We start from the raw sequence: 27,417 nt of genomic DNA on the forward strand, positions 1-27,417 counted from the left end.
CATGTGACTATTGCGGGGAAGCTGCTGTGGCGGGTGGCCATTGTTCACGATTGCGCACCTGGCACCTTTTCTTGTTTACAAGGGATCTAGTTTGACAATGTACTGAACGTTGGTGCCAAAATATCACATTTTCCGAGAATGTATGAACCAGCTAAAAAGGCGTGTAACTGTATTGAGTTATTATTATTTTTTTTTCTTGATCATGAACCTTGGCGGCAGGATATCGTACATAACAGGATCGTATCAGCGAGGTTATACTATGTATAGTGAAAAGACATGAGCAATGTCAGTTGACAACTGTGACCGTTGCATCACTACTGTATCTATACGCTGTTGAGTTGTATCTATTTTTAGTGGAAACAAGTTTTCTCACAAATGAGTTTCTTCAATTCATCACTACCTGTTTGCATATCTGTACCGACCATGTGACAGTATGCTTGAAAGTGGTCTTGGCCATGCCATTATGCAAGTCAAATGCTGCTTTATGTGTTATCAAAGATGCTTCATTGTGGCTCTGCACAGGCACTTTAAAGATTTTAGGTGCAGGAAATCTCTCAGCATGACTACAGCTAGTGAGCAATTGGCTACACTTCAGAACTAAAAGACTTATTAGCAGTGGCTGCACGTAGCCGTCAAGCACAAGCCAAAGTCAAGCAAAATTTGTATGATAAAAGCACCATGCAATTCAAATAGTGCATCTGCATCTCAACCACTCTCTCCTTTGTCTTTTGACTAATTGCTTGAACTTTATGTGAGGGGCAGGAACTATGCAATATAAATTTTATCACTATCAAATCAACACTGCCCTTGACAAAAGCACAGGAAAGTTGCTGTTGACAGCATATTTTTAGCTTATTTTATCCATCAACAACTGACTGCTCATATACTGGGCACATGAGGAATTTTACATGGTGACTACTACTCAAACAGCAACAATATTTCAGACAAGAATCAAAATATGCGTTAAAATTTTTTTTACATTGTTGCTTTTGCCTCTGTCTTCTACGACTGTTGAATAAAGCCATCTTAAGCCTCAACTGTTGATTGACTACAGTTCCTATAATGGCCACTACTCAGATCAGATAGAGCATATTGATGTGGGAAAGCACTTCCACAAAAACAGCCCTTAGCGAGTTTACAGTATGGTGTGGCTGTTCTTTACTAAGTAGGATACAACTTAACTCTGTAGTGAAGCCCTGTCCATGCCATCATAACCACCAGCCACTCTTCCTCCGTAAGGCTGCAAACAGTTCATACTTCAAACTTTTTCTGTTACCTAAATAAGGCAGTAACCACAAAAATAAAGTTATTAGGATATAATTTTATACGTTTTCACTCGTCTATTACAGTGGAACGGTGAAAGCTTAATTCTTTGAAAGGTAATGGTTTGGGCTAGTTGGTTTTCCATGAGACTGTGGTGCAGTGCGAAGCGAGACAAGGGACACAGGGAGCGCTTGTCCTCGTTTTCTTCCTGTGTCCCTTGTCTCACTTCGCGCTATACCGCACAGCCTAGTTCTTTATTGAACTGAAATAAAATGCTTGCTTCGCTGCAACTATTTATTATCGAGTTTCACTTCAATTGGCAGTGAAGCATGAAGAGTGAAACGTTCAGTCTCCATACTTTTTGTCCATGTCTGTTGCACACCAGACCGCTTCCGCAGATGAAAACTCTTCAAGAACGGCAGACGCTCCCGAGGTATTAAGTATGACGCCATTTTGAAAAAAATCGCATGACGATTTTGCTTGCTTCTGTGATTACCTGGCCAAGAAACACAACCCAGCGCGGTCCGTGTGCCTTGGTTGCCAACTGCTGGTTTTGTAAGTTGTACCCTGCTATACCCCACTCAGTGACTCTCCCTATGTACAGTAACGTAGCAATCTTATATTGAGAACTAGGGCACCACATTGAGGGTGACAAATCGACAGAAGTTCACAGACTCATATATCATACAGGCCCTGTGGGAGCAAGCAAATAAACTACTTAAGAGTAGCCCCTAATGGTATCGTGTACAGAAAGCTTGGACTGTTTACTCTGCCACTTCAAGCTGCTCCACAATGGCCATAATGGGCTTTTCAGTGTTCTCAGTCATCATGGCCTCCACCTGCTGGAGAAACTCAACCGCCTGAATAGCATCCGACGACTAGCACCTCTTATTTCTCTTTGAACATATGACAATTGGCTAGAGACAGTTCTCAGTAAAAAAAAAAAAATTAGACACTTAGGAAGGTAGCGATGTCCAAGTTGCTATGGCCAGCATTTAAGGCAACTAGGAGAGCGTACAGCTTCATCTCCTGCATCAGATTGGAAGCTGGTATCCTGGAATAAATATGCTTGGTAGGCAACAGACGAAGTTAGGCATCTAGATAGATACGAGAATGTTAATGTCTAGAGCGATTCAAAGCCATGTTCTCAAATACCTCATGCAGCCAGTAATTGAGTACACTGGCTACTTTACAAGGCTCCATTCCATCTGCAAAGTTTCATTCGGAGAACACATTTCCACACCTCCTCCAGTACTAAGGGAGCAGAGAGAAAGGCAGTGTTCAACTTCCTGTCATCACCAGTTTTGAGGTTAGTACAGCAAGAAGTATTTTGTCTATTTTTATTCTTTTCTGATAAAGAAAATGTGGAAATCACACCATTGCAATGTGAGCTTGCTTTTTTCAAAACATGCCAGGAGGTGGTGTTAGCACCTCAGTATCTTAACATTTGCTTTGCAAAATGAAGAGGCCAGCACAATGTTCCCTTTCAAGAGTGTCTATTCACATGCGACCATCAATACAGCTGGCAACTATTCAGCACTAGTGGAATTGCAAAACGGCAATAGTAGTTACATGCCTTATTTCAGTAACAATGCTAAGGGGGTATCTGTGAACAACACTTGCTGGAAGCAGTCATACTTTGCAGAGAAGCCACCTTAAGAGAAATATGGAACTCGTTGACTACGTTGCCCAGTTAGCTTGGTACATACTGCATAAACTAAGCTGCACATTGAATGCATCGTTACTGCTTACCTTCATTCGAGCTTCTGTCATTCCCAAGGCGATCCTTTTCAATAAACCTCGAATATTTCTCTTCCTTGCAATTTTCCCTCTCATCTTCACTGTCTTCACCTTCACTGCTGTTACTTGACGCTGAAGACAAGTCACAGATGTCCTGCTTCCTCTCCTGTGGATCCAGTTTTGTCTTCTCCTGCTCAACAGGACTTTCACTAAGACTGGTGTCATTCTCAAGGAGGCTCTCGCGGGGGGCCCTCAAGTCATCGTCATTATCATCCTCATCTTCATCTTCACTCCCACTGTCATCACTAGGCTTTGGGGACTGGTCACAGTTGTCCTGCTCAACCTCCTTTGCCTCCAGTTTCAGCTCCTCCTGCTTGGCCACGTACACCTGTATCACCTGGACATACAGACAAATACCCTTAACTGGCAGGCAGAAGAACAGCAGCCTCAACATGCTAGCCTTTACTAAAAAAATATCTGTACTAATCCCTCGAAGATTTGCTGTTCAATAGCAAATACAATGCAACCTGCTTTCTTTGCTTTGGCACTTCGAGTAATCTTTCTAGAAGGGAGGGGTGGGGGGGTACAATTTTAAGGCCATGTTGAGACCATTGCACCAGTTCTAAAAAAATGCATGTGGTTTAACGCACCAAAGCAACATACAGGCTAGGGTAGATGGTGCAGTGGAGGGCTCCAGATAAATTTTGATAACCAGGATTTCTTCAACGTGCGTCTAAATGCAAGCACCTGCCTGTGTGTGTCTTGCATCCTCTTTTCATCCGTGTCTTTCGCACTGCTTTACCATTACTAATGTTGAACCAACTAGCCCTAGCTTTTTATCCTGGTTAAGTACACAAGCATTTTTGTTCTGTTTTTTTCCCATTCAAATGCGGCTGCTGCAGCTGGGAATCGAACCCACATCCTTGGGCTCACGACCAGAATGCCATACAACAATTCTGAAATATCAATTCTAGAGTGCAGGCCAACCGTTGCAGGAAGAGGCATGCAGTGTTCAGCACTCACCATTGGAAAAAACTTATTCTCAAGAATGCACCTGAGCAATGGTGCTTAAAATCACAGATAGTGAGGATGCATGGGATGCATGACAGCTACTGCCTCTGCGTTGTAAAATGTTTGTCAGCCAGCATGACGTTTCCGTCGTTTTTAAGAAGACCAAGATATTAACACTGTGTGGACACAATATTTTATCTTTTTGTCAAGTAATGAAACGGGAGAGCTTGGGTTCTACCCATTACAGACGTGAAATACTTTCTTGCAATTCAGTGGAATTTGCCACATGTCCAGGCAGTTCATGCAGTTCTCAGTTCAGTCATTCAGTTGAAGCTGATCATCAATCGAATAGATAAAGTAATATGCACTCATTTGCATAAAGTCTAATTTTAAAAGGCCCCTCACCAGGTCTGGCCATTTTGAGCTGACAAGCGCAGAGTATACAATGCATGCTAACAATCGTGTCTGCAAAGAATTACATCGCTACGCGCCGCGGAAAGATCTGAAATTTCAATTCGAACACCGTTTTCCCTTTCTCTCGGGGCGAACGCGCTCCAAGCCGGACGGTAACGTAGTCGTGTGCCTGCACCTACGTAGTCGTGTCCGCAATGTGAAGTCACTCGTGGTGACACGTGACTTCCGAGAATTATTCAAGGCAACATCTTTTATTTGTGTGATCTGTTGCTTGAATTGACGAATTGGAAGTTTAGAGAAATAATAAAACCACAAACGGAATGTCTGCATGTTTTTTGTCTTACTTCACACCAAAGCAAGAGAGATGCACTTCCGCTTCATCTGCTTGTTCCCACGGTCGTGCAGTCACGTGTGCAGGTACCGAAACAATGCCATTTTCTACCGTGTTCCAGCGCATATCATGCTTTGTGATCCGCTTGTTCTGCCTCAGTATTCGCGTAGCACTGAATTATACTGCTAGTCGTGTCCTTGTGCACAGCGCGCAAAATCGTGCACTGCGCGAAATGAGACATCACAACAGCTCGCACAACACTGTCAGCAGCAGTGCACAACACCGTAAAAAAAAAAAAAAAATTGTTGGGAGAAAGAGACATGAAGGCGGGGCCCGTGACGATGCATACGTCACACGATCCTCGAGGTTCGGTATGGGAGAACGCAAGGAAGGAATTTCGCTTGTGGAGGCTAGACGAGGCGAGTGGAGAGAGTGTCTCGCTATGCAGTGGAGCTCGCCTTCTGAAGTCATAGGTTCGCAGCACTGAAATATTTCCATCTCAGCTATTAATGAGCCAATTTCAAAAATTTTTGCAGCAGAACACTCCCTAGAGGACGCATCACAACTTCCACCGTGCAACCAAAATTTTCTATGGGGCCTGGTGAGGGGCGCTTTAACATTGCAATGGTCAACAATATCATTATACATTTTAGTAAGACTCACAACATGCACAACATGTGTTGAAGCTTGAGAAAGTTGGATTCAGCGCAGACCTTCAGGAAATGACTGAAGCAACTTGAAACATGTCGGAAGTAACTCGTTTGCAAACAGCATATTGAGATCGAGATGTTAAGTACACTCGGCCGCAAAATTTTACGGAACACGAAATCTGAGAAAAAGCTGAATACCTGCACAGCCTCGCAACACAGCCTAGTATTCGCATTTCTACCAAGACATGTGAGCAACACTGTGATGTTCTGTTTTACTGACTACTGTTACAGGCTGCTCAGAAATTGAACGTTTTCTGAGATCCCATAGTCAGATCATCTTCTGAGGTTGACTGTACAACTGCGTCCAGTTACATATCTGGACTATTTGACTATCAAACTCAAACTATGTTGTCTAGCTCTGTTACCATGGAAAAACCCCGCCTGAAACGGTGCTGTGCCAGCAATAAAACTGAATCAGTATCCCGGAGCACAGTAATGTGCTTGTAAATTATCAAAATGCACAAGTCGGTGCCTATAGGCCTATATACAGGTGCTTGTAAAAACGGGCTTTCTTTGAGGATGCGAAATTTCTGTATAAGAGGAACAGAGAAAAAGGACGGGAAAGTTTTTGTTTACTGTATTCACGCAAAGAATGAGAAAAGGCAAGTGGCAACAACACCTAGCTGAAAAGTTAACACACAGATTTTCAGCACGTCAGAACGATCATATATGCCATCCATTCCTTTCGTCTACATCTGCAGTTATTCTTTCTTGCTTATTTTTGTTTGCATTCCCGAGAATTGTATTGCGACCGCGGCGGTAGCGGAGCCATCAATTGCTTACAACCGCAAAATGTTCAAATCATGTCTGACTGATCGAAGAAGGCACCACTGTAGGCTAAATGAGGCATACAATTCCCAACTCCCTAGCGTTTAGGCCCTCAGCATTCCCAGAAAAACTACGGGGTCAGTTACCCTCCCCCCATTTCCTCCTTCTCATTAGCTCTAGTATAACCGCTGTCCAGAGCTCACTGGGAGCTGTCAGGGTCGCCTGCTTTGCGCGAGACTCAGAGCGGTATTGATATGGCGGTACTACACACCATTCTGAAAAGCTACCCAGGAGCGCTAGTTTTCGGACGCCAAGGGACAAGCAGACACGACTCGGGGCCTCTCGGTAAGCGCTGAAAAATTTTCCTTTTTTTTTATTTTTACACACAAGTGTTAAGTGCTGCTCAAGTTCACCGAAAATATATCGTGTACCTCGGCGCGTTCAAGACCGCGTGCATGCGTGAGATTCGGGAAACAAGAGGTTAGGACCACGGAAAATCGACACTATATCGTGAAACCTATGACGATCAGCAAAACCCGTAAAGGGCGGACAAATTAGTGGAGCTGTTCGGCACGTAGGGCCCTCTGGGCCGTTCTTTTCGACGACAAGATAGCCTAGCCGCCTGCGGGATTATCTTACTGAGCTATGTCGAATGCTCGGTTGCACTGGTTGGAAGTTCAAATCCCCCTTGCTCTCTCTTTCTCTTTTTTTTTTTTTACAATGGTGTATCTGAAATTGACATTCTCCATACATCTGCCGGCTTGTAGTGACGCCTGACACCGGCGAAAGATGCCGAGAGCGAGTGGGGCTATACTAATCCAGGTACAACCAAATTAGGAAGGCCCACTAAGCTTCAACAAAGACACTCCTTCACCAGAACAGGAATTGGCCTCCCTAGTGCAGTGTTCGGCCACAACCTCCCTGGTGATATATACAATTAACCCACGGCCCTCAGTCCCCAGCAGCTGCAGAGCACCTGACCAAGGTGGCGGTCACACCTGTAATGCAGCAGAGGGTGCTAAGAATCTCTGGGTCCGGACAGGCCGCCAATGGAAATTTAACAGCTGAACTCTGTCGAGTGAGGCTAGCTTAACAGGACTCTTTGAGGAACTATCAGACGTTGTTTGGGATATTATCGGCCTTAGTGAGATTAAAAGAACTAGTGAGTCTTATACATTGCTAAATAACGGCCATGTCCTCTGCTGTAGAGGTCTCCCTGATAAGAAGCAATACGGGGTAGGATTCCTGATCCATAAAGACATAGCGGGCAACATTGACGAATTCTACAGCATTAATGAGAGGGTAGCAGTAGTCGTAATCAAACTTAAGAGATAGTTGATTCATGGTTGTACAAGCCTACGCTCCAACATCCAGTCACGACGATTAGGAAGTAGATAAGTTTTATGAAGATGTTGAATTAGCGATGAGAAAAGTGCAAACTCGGTATACTGTAGTAATGGGCGACTTCAATGCAAAAGTGGGAAAAAAGCAGGCGGGTGAACAAGCAATTGGCAACTACGGCATCGATTATAGAAACGCTACAGGAGAGATACTGGTAGAATTCGCAGAAAGGAATAAGCTTCGAATAATGAACACCTTTTTCAGGAAGCGTAGCAACAGAAAGTGGACCTGGAAAAGCTCTAATGGTGAAACAAGAAATGAAATTAATTTCATACTTGCTGCCGATCATCCCAGCATAGTACAAGATGTAGAAGTGATAGGTAGGGTAAAATGCAGTGATCATAGGTTAGTGAAGGCTACAATTCACCTCAAATTGAACAGAGAAAGAGCAAAATTGGTCAAGAAGAAACAGGTCAACTTAGAGGCAGTAAGGGTAAAAGCAGACAAATTTAGGCTGCCACTTGCAAACAAATATGCAGCGTTAGAACAGAGAGATGATGATTATGGCATAGAAGTAATAAATGAAACCGTAAGGAGGCTGACTTCAGAGGCAGCAATTGAAGTGGGAGGCAAGGCACCAAGGCAACCAGTAGGCAAGCTCTCCCAAGTAACAAAGGACCTAATAAAGAAACGACAAAGAATGAAAGTGTCCAACTCAAGAGATATGATAGAATTTGCAAAACTGTCAAAACTGATAAACAAGGTGAAAATAAGTGACATTCGAAATTTTAACGTGAGAAAGACTGAAGCCGTAGAAAAATGGACGCAGCCTGAAATCAGTGAGAAGGAAACTTGGCAAAGGACAAACCAAGATGTATGCACTAAAGGATAAGCAGGGTAATATCGTCAGCAATCTCGAAGGTATAATAAGAGCAGCGGAAGAATTCTATACTGACCTGTACAATACCCAGAGGACTCAGGAGTACTCCATTCGAAGCAATAATGAACAGGATAAAGAAACTCCTCCTATAACTAGAGATGAGGTCAGAAGGGCCTTGCATGACATGAAATGGGGAAAAGCAACAGGAGAAGATGGGATAACAGTCGATTTAATCAAAGATGGAGGAGACATAATGCTTGGAAAACTGGCGGCTCTTAATATGAAGTGCCTATTGACTGCAAGGGTTCCAGAAAACTGGAAGAATGCAAACATTATACTAATCCACAAAAAGGGAGACGTTAAAGAATTGAAAAATTATAGGCCCATTAGCTTACTCCCAGTATTATATAAAATATTCACCAAAATAACCTCCAATGGAATAAGGGCAACGCTGGACTTTAGTCAACCAAAGGAACAAGCTGGCTTCAAGAAGGGATACTCTATGATGGATCACATCCATGTCATCAATCAAGTAATCGAAAAATCCGCAGAGCCCAATCAGCCTCTATATGTGGCTTTCATAGATTACGAAAAGGCATTTGATTCAGTAGAGATACCAGCAGTCATAGAGGCACCATGTAATCAAGGAATAGAAGAGGCTTACATAAATATCTTGAAAAATATCTACAAATATTCCACAGCAACCCTAATTCTCCATAATAAAAGCAGGAAGATACTTATAAAGAAATGGGTCAGACAAGGAGACACAATCTCTCCAATGTTATTGACTGCGTGCTTGGAAGAAGTACTCAAGCTATTAAATTGGGACAGCTTAGGGGTAAGGTGCAACAGCGAATATCTCAGCAACCTTCGGTTTGCAGATGACATTGTCCTGTTCATCAACACTGCAGACGGGTTACAACAAATGATTGAGGACCTCAACAGAGAGAGTGTAAGAGTTGGGTTGAAGATTAATATGCAGAAGATGCAGAAGATAATGATGAATAACCGGGTAAGGGAGCAAGAGTTCAGGATCACCAGTCGGCCTCTAGAGTCTGTGAAGGGGTATGTTTACCCAGGTTAACTAATCACAGGGAACCCTGATCATGAGAAGGAAATTCAGAGAAGAATAAAAATGGGTTGGATCACATACGGCAGACATTGTGAGCTCCTGACTGGTAGCTTACCATTATCATTGAAAAGTAAGGTATACAATCAGTGTATTCTACCGATGCTGACATATGGGGCAGAGACTTGGAGACTGACAAAGAAGTGCGAGAACAGGTTAAGGACCGCGCAAAGAGTGATGGAACGAAGAATGCTAGGCATAACTTTGAGACAGAAAGAGAGCGGTTTGGATCAGAGAGCAAACGAGTATAGACAATATTGTAATTGACATTAAGGGAAAAAAAATGGCGCTGGGCAGGTCATGTAATGCGCAGATTAGATAACCGTTGGACCATTAGGGTGACAGAATGGGTACCAAGAGAAGGGAAGCGCAGTAGAGGACGGCAGAAGACTAGGTGGTGTGACGAAATTAGGAAATTTGCGGGTGCTAGTTGGAATCGGTTGGCGCAGGACAGGGGTAATTGGAGATCGCAGGGAGAGGCCTTCGTCCTGCAGTGGACATAAAATAGGAGAAGGAGGGGAGGCGGAGGAGGAGGAGGAGGATGGCTGCAGATGCTTGTCACCTTGTCTATGTAGAGGCTTTCCTTTCGACACTCTCCAGTTACTTGGTAAACGACTGCTAGAAAGCGATTAAAAAATGACTAACCAGTATGATATTGCCATTGCATTTTTTTTTACAGATTTTCAAATACTTAATTTTTTTTAACTGGAATAAGTGCTTGTGTGACCAAATGATTGGACAAGTTCGTTGATTTAGCTTTAGGTGGTACAAATAGCTGCACACGAGCGAGCACTGTGTTCTTAAATTTTCAATTCAGTATGCTTCTTTTTTTATTATTTGAAAGGCTACACTGAAGCAAAATACAATTTACAACACAAACACAAGAAAAAGAAAAGCGTCGCATATAGTAACAAGTTTGTTTCGTGCATATGCATCGTCTCCACCATGCTTAAAGGGAAGTAGATTGACTAAAATGTACAGCATTATTATGCACAGTTCCCCATATTAAACCCCTCTTAACCGTTTCATTCGTTGACGGAGAACATTCATGCAAGGGCTGCACAAAGCTAAGCTGGCAGCAGTAGCAAAGGAGGAGCAGGGACACAAAGATTCTTTAGAAATAACATTGTCATGCATGCAATGTCTAAAAGAAGAGCCAGAGCAAAGATAAGATTTGAGAATAAGCAAAAGCAGAAATGGGACGCACATGGCAGGCCAAATGGGAAATCAATTATGTTTGAACACCTAAAATAATGTCTGTCATGACCATCAAAAGGACAACTCAGTACAAGGACCTTAAAGCCTTATCCACAGCCTTGTTTAGTCGTGTATACTTGCCTCATCAATCCTGCGCCGAGACAGCTTGGCATTATTTTCGAGCTTTTCGAGCAGCTCTTTGTCACTCTCTGCTGGATCACCCATGAATGCCGAGCCTGGCCCATCCTCCAGGTAAGCGAGGGCATCAGCAAGCTCATCTCGTTGTCGTCTTTTCTGCAACTCTCGCCCAACCTCCTCGAACACATCTTGTGCTGGAAGACATTACGCCCCCACCACCCACACTAGCTTAGTCAACTATTTCTTAAAGCCATGGTGAAGCAGAAAAATGTTTTCTCGCAGTAGCTCTTATATAGCAGGAAAACTTAACTTTTGTAGCAACTTTAGGACAACTGACTGCACACTTCTGTTGGCTTAATTAAATGTACAAAGCTTAATCAAAACAGAGTAAATGGACCGTATACAGTACAGTAGAACCTCGTTTGTACATTTAGGAAAAAAATCGCGATAGAACATACAAACTGGGCAAACATAAGATCAAAAATAACTAAAAAATCTGACGAACTCAACTGTATCTACATAGTATGAAGCGGTGCACAAATCCTTGTGTCACAAGACGCTGATCTGCGTCGAGTTGGTGGGGCTTTGGCGGCCCGCAACACGTTTCGTCATTTTCCTATTGTGTAGTGTTTTAAGACGGAACCGGGAAGCAAACGAAATCAAGCTAGTGGGCGACATTGGCTGTTGCCGGACCAAAACATGAAGCTCACATCCCACACTGCCTGTAACAGGGAATGGCAACACATTTGGGTTACCGCCTACTAAAAGCGTGCAGTACGCTTCCAACAGCACTATGGCCCACACGCTATAAAACAGATAGGTGAAGATGCTCATCGCAAAAGGTTGGCTATGATAGCTGTGAATGCGGCGTGCAACGATCTGGGAGGTGATTTGCTGGTACCGGAGTAAGAAACTGAGAAGGGTGGTAGTTCGGGCTAGTTGGTTTTCCATAATGTTAAGTGGTGCTGCGCGAAGCAGGACAGAGGGACACAGAAAAGACAAGGACGAGCACTTAGTGCCAACTGAAATTTTACTGTTCGATATTGAAGTTCATACAGAAAAATAGAAGGAAAGAAAGTATATGAAATGTGACCTAAAGGAGAGAGACACCACCATCACCCACTATTTGCGCTGACATTGTCTAGAAATTACAATTCCCTTTGCAATAAGGCCAGGGATGGCTTATACCCCTGTCACACTGGACATTTTTATGTCATTAGATTCGAATGACATTCGATGCAACGAATGCCATTTGACCCGTGGTGATGCTACACAGGAGAAACTAATGTCATTCGGTCATGATATCAATGGCATGATATCAAATAAATGACAGATGCCTTAAACCACGCCAAATTAACTTTTTACATGAATGCTTCACAAATTACCCTATTTACTCGCATATAAACGCACTTTTTCCTTTGAAAAGAATGTGCAAAGTTGGGGGGTGCGTTCAATATGTGAGACAAAATTTTGAGCTATCTTTTTCTTTCTTACTTTTTTTTTTTTCGGCCACCTCTAAAAAAAGTCAGTTTCGCCTGAAAAGCGAACCGATTGCGATAGCAAATGCATAGACAGCTAAAAGAAAGTAAGGACAGTAGTTTTATCGGCCGCATGAACTTGAAAACATTCGCTTCATGTAAACTGAGCGGTGAGAACACCGCACGCACAAAGGTATGAGCTGCCATTGAAATAGCCCCCAACGCACACTGCTTCCCCCCCCCGCCATGTACGCGACGGAAGATGGCGTGTTTCCTTCTCGCTTTCCTCCCTCGTACGTGAGAGATAGAGCCACAATCGTCGGTGTCCCTCAGGCGCAGTTGCGCAATACACAGTTGCTGACAGAGTACAATGCCCCCCCCCCCCCCCCCCCCCCCCCCCCGGGCCTTTCGCACGGCGAAAGACGACACGTGAGTTTGAGCTGCGATTATCGGCTTCCCTCCTGCACTTTCACTCACACCTACACCATGCAGTGTGGCGACGACGAAGACGTCAAAAATGCACCTGGAGCGTCCAATTACTACTGCAATAAAAGTAGGAGACACGGTACGATTCGGCTTCCGACACGGCGACAGATATAATTGCGCCGGCCGAATACCATATCAAACGCTGAATCATACCGTGCGTCTCCTACTTACGGCAGCAAGTTTAGTTTAGGGTGCGATCATTATGTGAGAAGAAGAAAAAAACACACTTCCTGATTGCAAAAGTGGGGGCTGCATTCACTACACGGATGCGTTCACTATGCGAGTAAATGTGGCATGTACACTCAAGTCATATTGTGTTGTTCTGGAGTAGAGAGCATGCATTCGCTTCAAATGTGAAGCCGAATGAGTTTCCCGAACTCATTCGATTGCAGAAGTCATTCGATTCTAAAGGCTTTAAATATCGCTGCATAGCAGCCGAATAATGGTCTTTGATGCTAATGCTATTCGATTCGAATGACATTAAAACGTCCCGTGTGACAGCGGTATTATGCATGGGCATCCTTCACGTGGCATGCTAGCTGCTTCAACAATGGTGCACATGCAGTTGTCCTTGTGGATAAAAATTACTTTTGTTTGGTTGAATGCTGGGCCGCATCCGCATGCACTACACTGCAGGGCTGAAAAACCTTCCCTTCCATTCCTAACATTGTTGGCATGCTCTCTCAGGCAATCATTTAAACACCTGCTAGTCTGGCGCACGCAGCATGCACCACAGCTCAAGGGAATTCTGTGCATGGCCCCCATGCACATTCCATATTGGTTACGCTGCTTCACTTTGACAGTGAACAAAGCTTGTGTGAGGCAGAAAAAGCTACACACACGCCAACCCGCTCACTAATTTTTTTTTAAGTCAATGGGCGACTTGATGTTTGTACGGAATAGCCGCAAGCTTATGGTCCCCTTTTGCGTAGTCTGCTCTGCTGCAACTATAACGTCACTGTTATTTTTTTTTTTTTTTTTCTGCAGATTGTCGCAGCTACTGAGACGAGTAATCCATCAGGATAGCTCGAGGCTTTCAGGCGTGTGTCCTGTGCTTGAAAGCTGGCACTTAGGGTGTGGTGACAGAACCGGTCTAATGCAATGGAGAAGCAAGCCTGAACAATGGCCCTTTTTACTAGTTTACTGTGTGTGGATGAGAAGGGCAGCAGTGGTTTGCGCTCGTCCTCATTTTTTTTGTGTCCCTCTGTCCTGCTTCGTCCTACATCACTTAACATTTTAAAAAATCTGAGGGTGCAGCGGTGTTTTCATGCGAGACAGGCGGGTGAGTATTGTGGTGAAGCTGCCACGGCAGGCAACTTCCGTTTTTGATCGCACGCGCCTCGTGCATTTTCTTGTTCACATAGGATCTAGCGGCAGGAAAACATATCATACGGTCACAATTTAGCGATGTACTGAATGTTGATGCCAAGGTATTGCATTTTCCGAGAACATATGGATCAGTAATAAAGTAAGCATACCATATTTACTTGAATCTAATACATACTTTCTTCCCAATAAAATGTGTCCAAAAATTGCATGTACATTAGAATCGAGTATGACCCTAAATCTGTGTTGTCATATCGCCATCGGCAATACAAAATGGCTACCTCATACGCGCTTCAAGCCTAGCTGCCGTAGCTTCCTCCATGTGCTGTGGTATGTATGCTAAGGTTAGTCCACCATCAGTCTTCCCCTTTTCTGCGTCTACTCTATCAGCATGGAAGTGCCGACTGCGAAGACATGCGGATTGTTCATCACGACGCCGCAATTAGAAGGAAAGTCATAACGAGTGCGGAGACGGGTGGAAATCTTACCACATCACGGGTATTCGGAATTCTTGAAACTTGCGTGCGGGACTGGCGCAAATAGGCGAGGCATTCTACCCTGGCGACTGCTGCATAGGCACAGCCATGTGGCCCCTACCTTGAAAGCGATCTGCGATGGAGACAGTCTACGCATCTAGGCGCACCGCGCTGTGTTCTCGTCGCTTAGTTCACGTTGAAGCGAGAGGCCACACAAATGTCCATTTGCTTGCGCCTGCTACCGCACTTTCTCACTCCAGCATTCTCATAAAAAGTTTCCACGGTCACTGAGTGAGACGTCTTCTTGTTTGCTTGTGCGCGCATGGCAATATGCTTGTTAATTTAGTTGGTAAGCGAATGTTTAAAAGTTTATAAAAGACACTACGCTTGTGTTCATCAAATCCCTGTCCATCTTTCAGTTTGTATGCAACAACTACCTATCATGGACTGCTACCAACTCGCCCAAATCAGTACCCTTGTGGTGAATCTCATCTTGAACAACGGCTGTCATCATTGAAAAGAGGCTGTGTAAGGGTTCATTTCCTGCACGTCTATTAAACAGTCTGGTGTTAACATGACTAGAAAGTACTTTCAAGCTCCAGCCAGCTTTATGTGATGAAACATATACAGTTAGGTTTGCCACATTTGCAAAGAAAGAAAAAAAAAAAAGACCACCATGAAGTGGGGTAGGTTGGGGGTTGCAATGAGTATTTTAAGCAAAAATGCAAATAATACAAGAAAAAATTTAATGGGAAATGGCAATGTGTAGAACATAAACGTTGCATGATTAAAATTTACTTGAAGGCTTTGGTACATAAAATTTGGTACACTTGTCAATCAGTGACCACAGAAGACGGAACAAATTTTGCCAAATCATGAATTCAATTCAACTGTACATTTATAACACTGATGTCCCATCACGGACAATTCTGGCTACAAATGAAATTCCTTGAATGGTGCAACCAATCGTTCCAGTAGCTCTGGCTAAAGCCACCTTACCAAGGTTTTTCTCCTCCCTTGAATTTAGTCCAAGGCCTTTTGTTTCATTCTCCGATTGCACCACGTCCAAGATATCTTTGAAGTCGGGAAATATGCGACGCTTGTTGACCAGCTTTTCTACCCTGGTATTAATCTCGACGAAACGGGTGCCTGAAAGATTACAGAGTAGAGCAAAACATCATATACCACTGCACAACCACATTATCTCCACATGGCATTTTTTATAACTGAATAGAAGCAGACAAGTAACACTTTCTTCCATCTTGTAATGCAATACAGTGATCTTTTAATTATGAGTGGTTGAGTACTCGTGACAGAATTACAACGAGAAATGCCTACATCATCATACTAGCACCTGAATATCCCAAAGAAGTCTCAAATCGTGTCCTACATTTACCTCAATTTCTCTATTACTAAAACTCTGTTCGGCATAATATTGACGTCTGAGACACTCTTGAGCATTAATCTATCACTTTAGCTTGACTTAATATTTTCCTTTAGTGTCCCTTTAACGAAAGTGCTAACTGTTCACTCGTGTTCTCCTCAGGATCTTCACTTGAGCAACTAGCAACACTGTCTGGTGTTAAAGCTTTCTGTTGTTTGAACGACAGCAAATGATTATTACAGCTATCACAACAATGCCAGCTTTGGTTGTGTGATGTTGCCCCTTTGGTTGTACGAAGCTCTCGCTTTGTATAACCAGAGACAAGTGTGGCCACAATACAAGCATGCAGCATCTCTTTGCCAGTACCTCAAAACTGTAAAGAAGCAAGTTGTACAATAGTAACTTGGGCTAGCCGATGATAATGCATGATGGACACCAACGACACTGTGATTTGTCTGTTTTTTAGCCACATCTCATGCTGTTCAGTCATGCAAGCTGGATGCACCAATAACCAGACTTTGTGACAGCACTGGGCAAGGAAGCCTCACACCCGTGCGGATTTGCCCTGCTCTGCTAGTAGGATGGGAACTGGTGCTGGTGGAGTAACTTGAGGCTGAAGCATCAACCCCTTAACAACGACAGATAAGCAGAAGTCCAGCTAGAGAGACACAATCTAAAATCCACATAGAATTAATTTTCTTACAGGCAACGACAATACCGAGCAGTGACCACAGAACAGACCTTTCCACAACGCTCAGTGTGCATGTACGGTACCAACGGTGTATTATGACAGTAGCTCTCACCAACTAAACATTATGCCTGAAGGCCAATCACAACAAATTTCATTTCAGCTGAATTTCGTTACAAATGCACAGTAAGTTACAGAAGCAACTGTGACAATGTCATAGACCTGGTAACTGCATAACTTTTTGATTATCGGCATTTAAGTAGCACTATGGCAGATGATGCCAGCACCTGGCAGCTGTGGCACAAGGCATAAGTATGACATGAATTCCAGAACACTGCACACAGAAGTGCAAGGCCGCTTAGGCTTGATGGATAGAGCAGCGCAGCTTGCAGTGCTACAAGAGCCCTATTACTAACCTGATAGAGGAGCAATTAGCACTGAAATTGCCAACAAACATTTGAGAAGCAATTATTGCATTGCCAAACATGTGAACAAATGCACCTACACTGCATTTCATGGTGCATGTGGTGCATGCTCAGCAGGTAAATTACATAAGAGCTGGTCTCTGTCAATGCTTCCAATTTATTGCCATTAGAATGCATAAAACATCACAGATGCTCAACAATGGCACATTATCTGCATGTGAAGGCTCAAGCAGCTGCTCAGGAGCAGTTAAGACTTTGATCTCTGCATCATTTAGGGTGAGCAATAGTAATATATGACATCATCTTTTGTTTCTTATTTATATCAGAAACATATTTCTGCATGCTTCCTGTGGCACAACACTTACATTTAAGAGGAAGCTTTAGCTTGGGGACTCCTATCTAAATACATGGGAAAGGAGAAGTTGTTTTCTTGGCAACCAGTGCATCGAATTTGATGAGGTTTATTACATACAAAAGAAAAAGAAAAAAAATACTAGTGACTGTTGGTTGCAAATTTTTGATATAGGTAGTCAATTTTTAAAATAAATATTGACAAAAGTCACAAATTTTCAGAAAACAAAATTATCTAGTTTACAACTTTGTAACTCTGCAATGAAAAATGATATCACCACTGTGTAAATTGCCCCTAATAGTACATCTGAAGCAGACAAAATTTATATATTATGCAAGGCTTTCAAACAGACCACTCATTTGTGAGTAGAACTTTTGCAAAACCCTTGTAAACAATGTAACACATTCACGTAAGATATAAATAGACATATCAAATTTCCCGCTTCGGATGCTCTAATGGGTGGAGTTTAAAGAGTTGTGATACCTGTTCTACCTGATACCTGATACCATTCGTAAACTTCATGCTTTGATTTTTTTCAAACTTACCAATGTTTGAAAATTGCACTGAAAAAATGCAGGCCCTAAATCGAAATTACACTTCCAACAGTTACTGGAATTTCACTTTCCCTCTAAAATGCAACAAAGTTCATTGAAATTGCCCCAGTGGTTATCTCACAAAAGTGTTCCGGCATTTTACATGTATTTGAATAGGCAGCATCAGAGTCGGGCCCGAGCTAATGCTTCCCCATAAACATAAAATTTTTTATTAGGCCTTCTATGTAACTAAGTACACTATTAGAAGCAATCCTTTTCAAGTTCTGCAAAATTACACTGCAGTTGGCTTCTACAGGGCCTCTCACTAGCTTTGGACATTGCAAACAGAGAAATACAGTACATAAATGATACAGTGACAACGGTGTCTGCAAAGCATTACACCAGTGTATGTCACAAAGATAGCTAAAAATTTTCACAAAAGCCTGTATGCTCTTCTCAAAAGAGTAGCTGCAGCAATTTTCGAAGGTGCAATGATGACTCAAGAAAGAAAATTCTAATATTTGATGGCAAATATGGAAACCACAAGCGTTATGCAAGTAAGTACAGTAATATTGCACCAGCCATAACATCACCGCTTCACATTATGGGCAAAAATGCTATTTTTTAAAAGATTTTTGGTAGAACACTATTTGGATGGTGCTTGCAACTTTTGGTGTATACCCAAAATTTCTGACAGGGCATGGTGAGGGACTTCTTAAGGGTGCTGCAAACCTAGATGTCATTCTATGCATGCATTTTTTCAGTGCTCTATTTGGTTCACAAGGTAGAACATTTTTAAGAAATTACTTTCTGAAAATGCAAATCTGCCATGCACATCCAAGTCCAGCAATGCTCTGGAGCCTACTAGCAACAATAAACTGATTTCACTGTAAGCTTGCAAACATTAAGCCCACCTTCATTGTTTTCTACAATACAAAAAAGAGAGAGAGAAAAAAATCGCTGACACTTCACCACATCAACTAAACTCGGCTGGAGAATGTCTTGATATCCGTATGGCCTCTTGTGGTGGACGTAATGAGTGCTCCAGCACACGCTTCACCGAACAACACCAAGCACACAAACGAATTCACCTGTATTTTACATCCTTACTTAGCCATAAATGTAGCCCACCTTTGTAGTGGAACTTCTTTTCCCGCTCACAGCCCGTGAAGGCACGCCTGTGTTCTAATTCACATATCTTTCGCCAAACAGCAACAGCTTTTTTCTTGAATCTATCTTCCTGAATGTAGGCAGAGTTGATGTCATCACAGCTCAGGTCCACCTCTTCTTCACGTAACTTCTTTATAGCCCTATGCAATTGCTGTAGAGAGAAATGCAGCTTCAATCACAGGCACAACATGCAGATAAGAAATTGTGACAGTCAAAGCCAAACTTTCTAAACAGAAGGACAGCAACAAACAGCATGCAGTAACATCTTTTTCTGGTCTCACGGGCATGTCTTGTGCTAGCATTACCAAATTCTTTTGTGCCCAGCGCAGAGAAAGTGTTTTGCTGCAAACTACTACACTTGAATTTACAACTGAATAACGACTATGAATTTGAATTATGTTTAGGGCATTAAGGAGCAAGTGTAATTTCTTTTTGCCACTAACTACTAATCGAAGCCTTTCTGTTGGGTTTGTGTATGCTTTGTTTTGCAATTCACCACTGATTTAAAGCTCTAGTTCATGTTTCTTAGCTATTTCCTATGACACAAAATTCTTACGGCATATTCAGTTTTCAATTACTGTTTCATATATGCCCCATTTTTGTCAGAGCATTTGCAATGTACCAATTTTTTTCTTCTTAACCCCTGCCATGCCACATTATTATTCTGAAATCTGAAAAAGACTTGCGGAATTATTTAATGCTGAATCCTTTATGAAAAATAGTGTAGGCAATATTTGAAGCATTTATTAGCTAAATATCAATATATTCATTGCAAAAGTGAACCTTAAAGGAAGCATAAAAGAATGTTGGAGCGAGTTTCCTAATATGTCTCGTGACTACGCTTTGGACACATCAGTGCTTACGTGCAACAGTGTTTGCTTGGCTCTGCGCAAGGATCACTGTTGCTCGTAGACCCCCGATGTGTTGGGTGCCAAGTTGTACAACATATCACAAAAGTGATCTACCGAAAATACCACTCCTGGTATATCGAGCTTTTGTGAAGAAAGCGGCTACTGGCACCTATTTCGAAAGACTCGATCATGCAGTCTATGCACCGGCCAGGGGCTTATAGTTTCGTGAATTCACTTATCTTGAAAAGTTTTACTGCATATACAGAGCTCGTACAGGATGGGGCAATTTTCATTTATGTTTTTCTTCTAGCCCCTAAATAATTGATGTATATACACAGGGAGCCTGTTATACTCTGGTGGCACAGGCGAGGCCTTTCTTGAATATTCTTCTAATAGTCTTTCACAATATTTTTTTTTTGTATATACAGTGTCCCACGTAACTTGTGGTAAAATAATAAAATATGCGAGTGCCACATAGCTGTACAGAACCAAAGTAATGTTGTTTGCCATCACTCGGAGCAAGTTAGCCTATTTGTTGTATTTTGCTTAATTACGTAATTAGTTATCAATTTACTCCTCAACTATTATAATCAGAACAAGGATGTCAATAAGAAAATTCACAAGCTTCTGCAATTACCAACTCCTGCCTGGCATTGTAGGCCATCATGAAAAATTCCCGATCCATCTTTCTGTTGCTCAATATGTGCTACATAATACTTTCTTCCAAGCATTAAAGAAATCCTGCAAAGCATAAAAAGTGCCACGCAGCACTTTTCACATGCTTTTGATACATTTTGAGTATGGGTGTGAGGATGATGAATAGTAGATTTCAAGTGGAATAATGAATTGAATCAAGAAAAAAAAGCCGAATATCAAATCAAATATCACAAGATTTAACGCAAACATCTATGCTTCCAAATTTTGTGAAAAAAAAAAAAAGACAGTGCTGTACAGTTCTCACGGAATGAAACACATCAATTTAGGGCTAACAAACGCGCATGCCTTTGCTTCGACTGGCTGCAGTTCGTGTCATAGCGACGTAATATTAATGCGTACACTTTCATCGGAGTCCGCGTCAACTTTGGTGACCAGATTTCTAGCGACTTGCATGGTACTCTCGAGTACTTTGCGCATATGCAAGATTCTACTAAGTGCTCCCTGTCGCGTTTCATTGTGTGAGCACTGTACATGCTTAGAAGGTTAATAACAATACAAGAGCCTTGCTAGCTATCAGTAACTTAGGTACCTATGAATCGAGATGCATATTATGCTCCACTCTTATTAAAGGGAACACCAAATTAGTATGTCAGCAGTGATAACAATTCAGTTCGTATACGAAGGTCTGGAATATATTTTTTATCGATGGAATGTCTGTTAAACAAAATTCTGTGTTTTTTTTTTCCTCTGAGCCTGAAGAAATAATAAAGTTGTCCTAAATACCAATGGAGTTTTCAGCTTAATAGTGGGCCATACTGTGCCAAATGGCAATCTGCTATTGATTAGAAAGTATTGCTTTCCAGTTTTCTTCAAGAAAACAGGAGAATTTTTTTCGTCTTTATGGCAGGTGGATGTTGTGGGTTATCGTCAGTCCATTATAAGGCCAATCTGCACGACGGACAAAAGCAAAAAATTTGCATATGCTTTAGCAAAGAGGTTTTGCATCAATAGCTCATGATTAGGTATGCACATTTCGTAGCGCAAACTGGCTGCATGTAGCGCAGGCGACTCGGGCATAGCATCGGTTTGTCATTTTCATGATCTGGTAACGTATCACGTCACACAGCACAGCTCCACGCGGTCATCGGCGCCGCATGCGGTCGGCACTAATGGTAAAGAGTTCTGGAATCAGTCTGGGAGGCCCACAACAAGTTCCCACGACATTTCCCCCCCCCCCCCCTTCTTCTTTTTCATCCACATCCATCTGCCATCTGTGTAAATGCGTCTGCAGCTGGGAGTCAGCACATTGTCACATATTTTCAAGTGCATTATGTAAATCCAAAGCTAGTCTTGTGATGGGTTGCTCAAAGCTCTGAAAAGAGACTGTTGTGCGATTATGAACGGCGTTCAGAACAAGCGGCCACCGTACAGTATTTTGCAAAGATGGCAGCCGTTTGCCAAATTTGTCTGTGTGCTCGCATGTGGGAAGAGAGCTCTCAACTGTGCGAATCTGCGTGCATGAACAATGAACTCGTGTGTCCGATGCAATCAATGTGTGTTCCGGTGGCTAATCAGACCGGTCTTCGCACATGCTCTTGTGCTTTCATACGCGCTGCTGTTGTCGTTCCCTCTGTCCGAGTTGCGATAATTGTTTCGATTGGTATCGTCGACTTGGACGAATCTTGTACCGATCGCGTGCCGTTGGAACACTCTGTGTGTCAAGGCACCAACCACAGCCGGGTCATTTCACTAAAGGTACCGATATTCAAAAAATCAAACATTTGAGACATCAAATATTAGATATTCGATTTGCGAATCGATTTATTCGGACAGCAATGTCATCCCACGATGAAATGTCGGATGGCAGTTGTGGCAAAGTTGATATATTTTTTCCCATGTAGGCCAGTAAAGTCCTGCCTTGTATGGTGTGCTTCAGGCGTTCCTCGTGTCCTGCCTTCGATGCTTCAATGGTTGCACAGAGGGTAGACAATTTCGCATAGCGATGTGGCTCCTCGACACGTGTGTTTCGGGAGCCCTGTGATAACATGGAGAGCTGATCTGTGGAGTACCTCTAGCTGTGTCCAGTGCCAAGCAAGCAGGTCATAACAGCGTGCTCTGTATATCGCTCGGGATGTCAGCAAAGCACTAACAAGCCTTTGGCATACATCGGTACCAGCACCGCCCACGCGGAAAAAGATTCGTTTTATGAGGTGCATAGTGTTGTGCCATGTCCGACGAAGGTCTGCGAGCTACACATCCGCTGTGCCTGTGCGGTCAATAGGTATCCTGAGAATGCGCACTGATTTTTCCGCTCGCTGCAGCGTTTCTCGCCTCCGAGAGTGAGCGTGAGGGCTGCTTCATCCTGCGTTGAACCTCGGATCACCACATAGGTTGTCTTCTCTGGAGATTGCCACAAGCCAGTTTGTGGCAGGTAGTGGTCAATAACGTCAAGTGCCGCCTGCAGGGTCTCCTGCTGGTCGTCAATTGGTCGTGATGCAGTCCGTAATGTGATGTCATCTGCGTAAATTGTGAAGCCCAGTTCGGAAATAGCCTCCAGTCGCTCAGCCAGGCCTATCATAGTCAAATTGAAGAGGAGGGGTGACAGTATGGACCCTTGTGGGACTCCCACCATGTTTGGGTAAACCTTCCCGACGTCTCCGTCTACCCGTATGGAAAAAGTGCGATCTTGAAGGAAGGAACGCACAAAGTTGAGGGGGCAGCCTGTGATTCCGTGCCTATCAGCTGCCTCAATGATTGCCTCATGCATTACAGTGTCAAAAGCTTTACGGAGGTCCACCGCCACGAGGATGCTCGGGTGGTGGTTTGCGCGACCGACTGTCTTTCGACGCAGTACACCTTCCCTTACAAGTAGAAGGCTGTCACGAGTGCCAAGGTTTGGTCTAAACCCTGTCTGTGCTGGATGAAAGCGACCCTCTGTTTCTAGAAAGTGAGATATGTGTGTGTCAGGGCCATTCGCTACGCCAGCTTACACGTAGGAAGTGTGAGAGATACATGGCGCATGTTCCACAGTACATCTGGCTGTTTCTTTGGTTTCGGTATGGGTGTGACTATCGAATGCTTCCATCCTGCTAGGATTTCACCGTTGACCCACACTTCGTGAATCTCCTCGAGAAGTTGCTTTTTTTGCGTATTCTTCCAGATTCCTCAGAGCCGCCCATGTCACAGCGTCATAGCCTGGCGCGCTGCGCGCGTTTATGGAAGAAAGTGCCTGTTCGAGCTCAAAGAGTGAGAATGGGGCCTGGAGGCTGTCATCGGTCACAGGCGGCGTTTTCCGGTAAATGTCGACGTTCGGGGGCGTCGACGGTTGCGGGAAAAACGTATCCGTGGCATCATCTTGGAGTTGGCTGACTGACTGGCTAGTTTTGAGCAAGACGTTTGAAATAGCGCTGCGTGTTTTACGCTGACCTGTCATAGCCTTGAACGTGTGCCACACCTTATGGAGGCCAGTTCTTTCATTGAATAATGAGCAGTGCTGGCTCTAACGTTCCCGATACAGGCGCTTGGCGTATCTTCTAGCGATGGCAGTGCGACGTCGAAGTCGCATGCGGTTGCGATGTCATCAGCCATTGGCTTCTTACATCAACTGTTCTCGCTTGTGCGCATCCCAAAGATTTAGCAAATGTATGTCCGGCGCCGAAGCATCAGCTCTTACCTCAGTCTCAGTAGTGGCCTTGCGCAAAGCGCATGATGCCCGCTCTCGTACGGATGTAGTCTTGGGTTGCTCCGCAAATATTCTTTTGTAGGCATCCCATCTGATCGTGCGCACAGTGCACCCGGTGGCACGCATTCGTCCCACGTTCAAAGTAATCCACAGTGGATAGTGGTTGCTGCCCCAGGCGTCCGGATCGCATCACCAGTCTTTCACGTAGGCTGGTGTGGACAATGTCAGGTCCGGGGTTGTATTACATTGTCCACTATACAGGGCAGCGCGGGTGGGGTAGTCGGTGTCATTTGCAAGCACTAAGTCAGCTGACTCCGTGGCATCTGCAAGTGCCGTTCCACGGGGCGTGTGACAGTCATAGCCCCACTGCGGATGCTTGGCGTGCCAAGCCACCTATCAGGCCACCTTCACTGCCACCTATCAGGAAGTCGTAGTTTGGGTAACGTCTCCACAAAATGCGAATCCATGTGAATGAACCGCGTGTGCAGGAGCTAACTTCAGGGCGCATGTATACCGATACCAGCACTGCATTACGCTTTGCAATCTTGCAACGGACAGCCACCACTTCCTGCACGACAGTTGAGTACTGAGAAGTGTCAATCTGCGTTTGCGGAATGTCTGTGCAGACAAAGACAGCCGCTTGTCCCCGTATTACAAATTCATCGGCTACGCTGGCGATACCATTGTGCTGAGGGTTTCAGTGTCATTTCCTGTTTCTATGCTCTATTGACGGTTGGTAATAACCATTGAACTGTCATAGTGCCCGATCTGTGCTATTAGTCTCTTGAAGTAAAAGCACAAGGGGGCATCCGAGACAGTCAAACAAGAGGTTCAGTTTTGTCGCACAGGTGCCAAGCCCCCGGCAGTTCCGCTGTAGCACATGTGGAGTGGGACTGTCGAGGGCTGTACGTGAAGCCGGGTGGCTACTGACGTGAGGCGAAGAGCTGTTGGAGCAAGCCATATTGTTGTTGGAAGTGCTTCTCCTGCGCTTGGAGGAGAGGATGCAAGAGTTGTACCAGCAGGGCCAGGTCTGTCTGCTGTGTGGTAGTAGAGGCTGTTTCTTGCATTTTAGTGAGCGCCTGCAGATTGCATGGCTACTGCTGTCGCTTGGCACGAACCCGTTCGAGCAGTGCTGCATGACTTTTTTCATTCTCTTCTAGTTTCTGCCACAGTTCGGCGTTCTGTCGTGCGAGTTGTGCAATCTCAGCTTCTACACTGTCTTTCGATGTATCGACCAGCTGCGATGGTGAAGAAAGCATTGGTGTGGTATAAGGTGAAGAGTTCGCCTGTTTGTCTCCACTTGGTTGAGTTTGCTTGAGCGCTGCTGCGTAGTTGTGGTTGCAGCCGTTTCCTCCCACTGTTGGTTGTGCGCAGTTCTTTGAAACAATCTCGTTCACTGCTTCCTTTATGGTACGTGGTTGCGCTGAAATGTTTTCATGCTCAAGTAGCTGCTGCGTCAATTTGACATCATGGGACTGGACAGTTCTAGTGCGGCTTCTCGATAGGTGTGCGCCGTGCCATCTACGACGAGAGCCGGGCCTTGAGTGGAGTTTCTTAGCAATTTTTGCGTTGGACTTCAGTTTAGCTGGACACTTCGGGTCAGTCGCCGTGTGACCTTCTTCTTCACAGTTGCGGCACCTGGGCGTCGTCTGTTCGCATTCATCGCCGGTAGTGCTACCTTCGTGTGTCTTGCTGCATGTAGGACATACCGCTTCGTTCGGGCAGACATTCTTTTTGTGACCAAAGCGATGACAACGATTACACACGAAGCTTTTAGGTTCGTACATTGAAACACAGGTGATGCGGCCGTAATACACAACTGTGTTAGGGGGGTGGCATCCTTCAAAAGTCAGTAGACATGTCCCACACTTTCCCATTGGACGCGCGTCTAGGATACGTCGGTACTCACATGTCAAAGCTGCTCGAAGTTCAGCCTTTGTTTCATTGCAGTCAACATTGTATATAACGCCTCGGCACATGTCTCGTCCGGGTGCCTAATACACTTGTACTGGTATCTGCCCGTGGTTCACATCTAGGTGTGAAAGCTTGAGAAGCCTGTCTGCTTGCCTCTTGTCGTAAACGAGCAATCTTATGGTGTTAGATGCTGGTTGCAATGTGTACGTCAAAGGCTTGGTGTTGACAGCAGTGGGTGTGGCCTTCCCGAAGTTGCGGTGGAGGTCCTTGCCTGGTACAGTCCTGAGCGCCACGTTTACTCGTGGTTTCACGACTAGCGCGAAAGTTTCTGGCGGTGTTTCCTTCTCGGGCTGTGTTTGGTTGTGCTTACGGTGTTGCACTTTCCATGCTCCTTCGTCACCGTAATCTCCAAACGCGTCCTGGAAGAATGCTCCGGCGTCTCGAATTGTCTCTAGCTTCTCAGCTGAGTTTGCGTAAAAATACAGTTCTTGAGAAGCGTGCAATGCAGTCTCTATTTGATGTGGCGTTGTCACATCAGATTGTAGACTTGAGGATGTCTGTGGTGCTTGTGTTTGCATGTTGTCTTCGTCACTGGAAGGGGCGGACGCATCTTCGTAGGCCGATGACATGAAAGAGTCGTGCCGCATTCGTTTCGATAGCGCGCTGGCCGTCATTGACAGACTTGCAGAGCGATCTCTATCACGACGGTGGCGGCTGCGTTCGTTCGGTTCCCGATTGTTCTTTCGTCTTTGGTGTTCGCGTCAATGTTGTTGGTCAGCGGTGGCCTGTCCACAGCATTCTTCATGCATCCCAGCAGAGCGTTCAGTGGTAGAGGCTTCCGGAACGCCTTCGGGACGTTATGTAGCCGCTTCCTGGCTCGAGTCTTGGGTTGGCGTCATCAAAGCTGATTTTGCCTGGTGTTGTTCATGGTCGTCAGATGGAGGTAGCTTCGATGACCCGAGCTCGGTCATCAATGAAGTCGCGGCCATGCATTAGGCTTAGCAAGGCCGCCCGCTGGCACGTAGAAGCGGCCGTAAAACGGCCAATAAGCAATGCACCTTTTTGAGGCTTGT

At 44.3% G+C, this 27,417-nt stretch overlaps 1 protein-coding gene across 8 annotated transcripts in view; it reads right to left on the bottom strand.

Annotated features, from left to right (window-relative positions):
- LOC126547757 (uncharacterized) overlaps nucleotides 1-27,417 on the bottom strand; it is a 201,063-nt gene that overhangs the window by 98,091 nt on the left and 75,555 nt on the right. For all 8 annotated transcript variants that reach the window (XM_055063420.2, XM_055063422.2, XM_055063421.2 and 5 more), the window contains 4 exons: nucleotides 19,202-19,391; nucleotides 15,688-15,837; nucleotides 10,926-11,116; nucleotides 3,016-3,400 (listed from right to left, as the gene is read on the bottom strand). In XM_055063420.2, coding sequence (XP_054919395.1) covers nucleotides 3,016-3,400; nucleotides 10,926-11,116; nucleotides 15,688-15,837; nucleotides 19,202-19,391 — 916 coding nt within the window. The remainder of the gene's footprint in view (nucleotides 1-3,015; nucleotides 3,401-10,925; nucleotides 11,117-15,687; nucleotides 15,838-19,201; nucleotides 19,392-27,417) is intronic.

The sequence above is a fragment of the Dermacentor andersoni genome, chromosome 1 (genome assembly GCF_023375885.2).
Source record: "Dermacentor andersoni chromosome 1, qqDerAnde1_hic_scaffold, whole genome shotgun sequence".
NCBI classification, from domain to species: Eukaryota; Metazoa; Arthropoda; class Arachnida; order Ixodida; family Ixodidae; genus Dermacentor; species Dermacentor andersoni.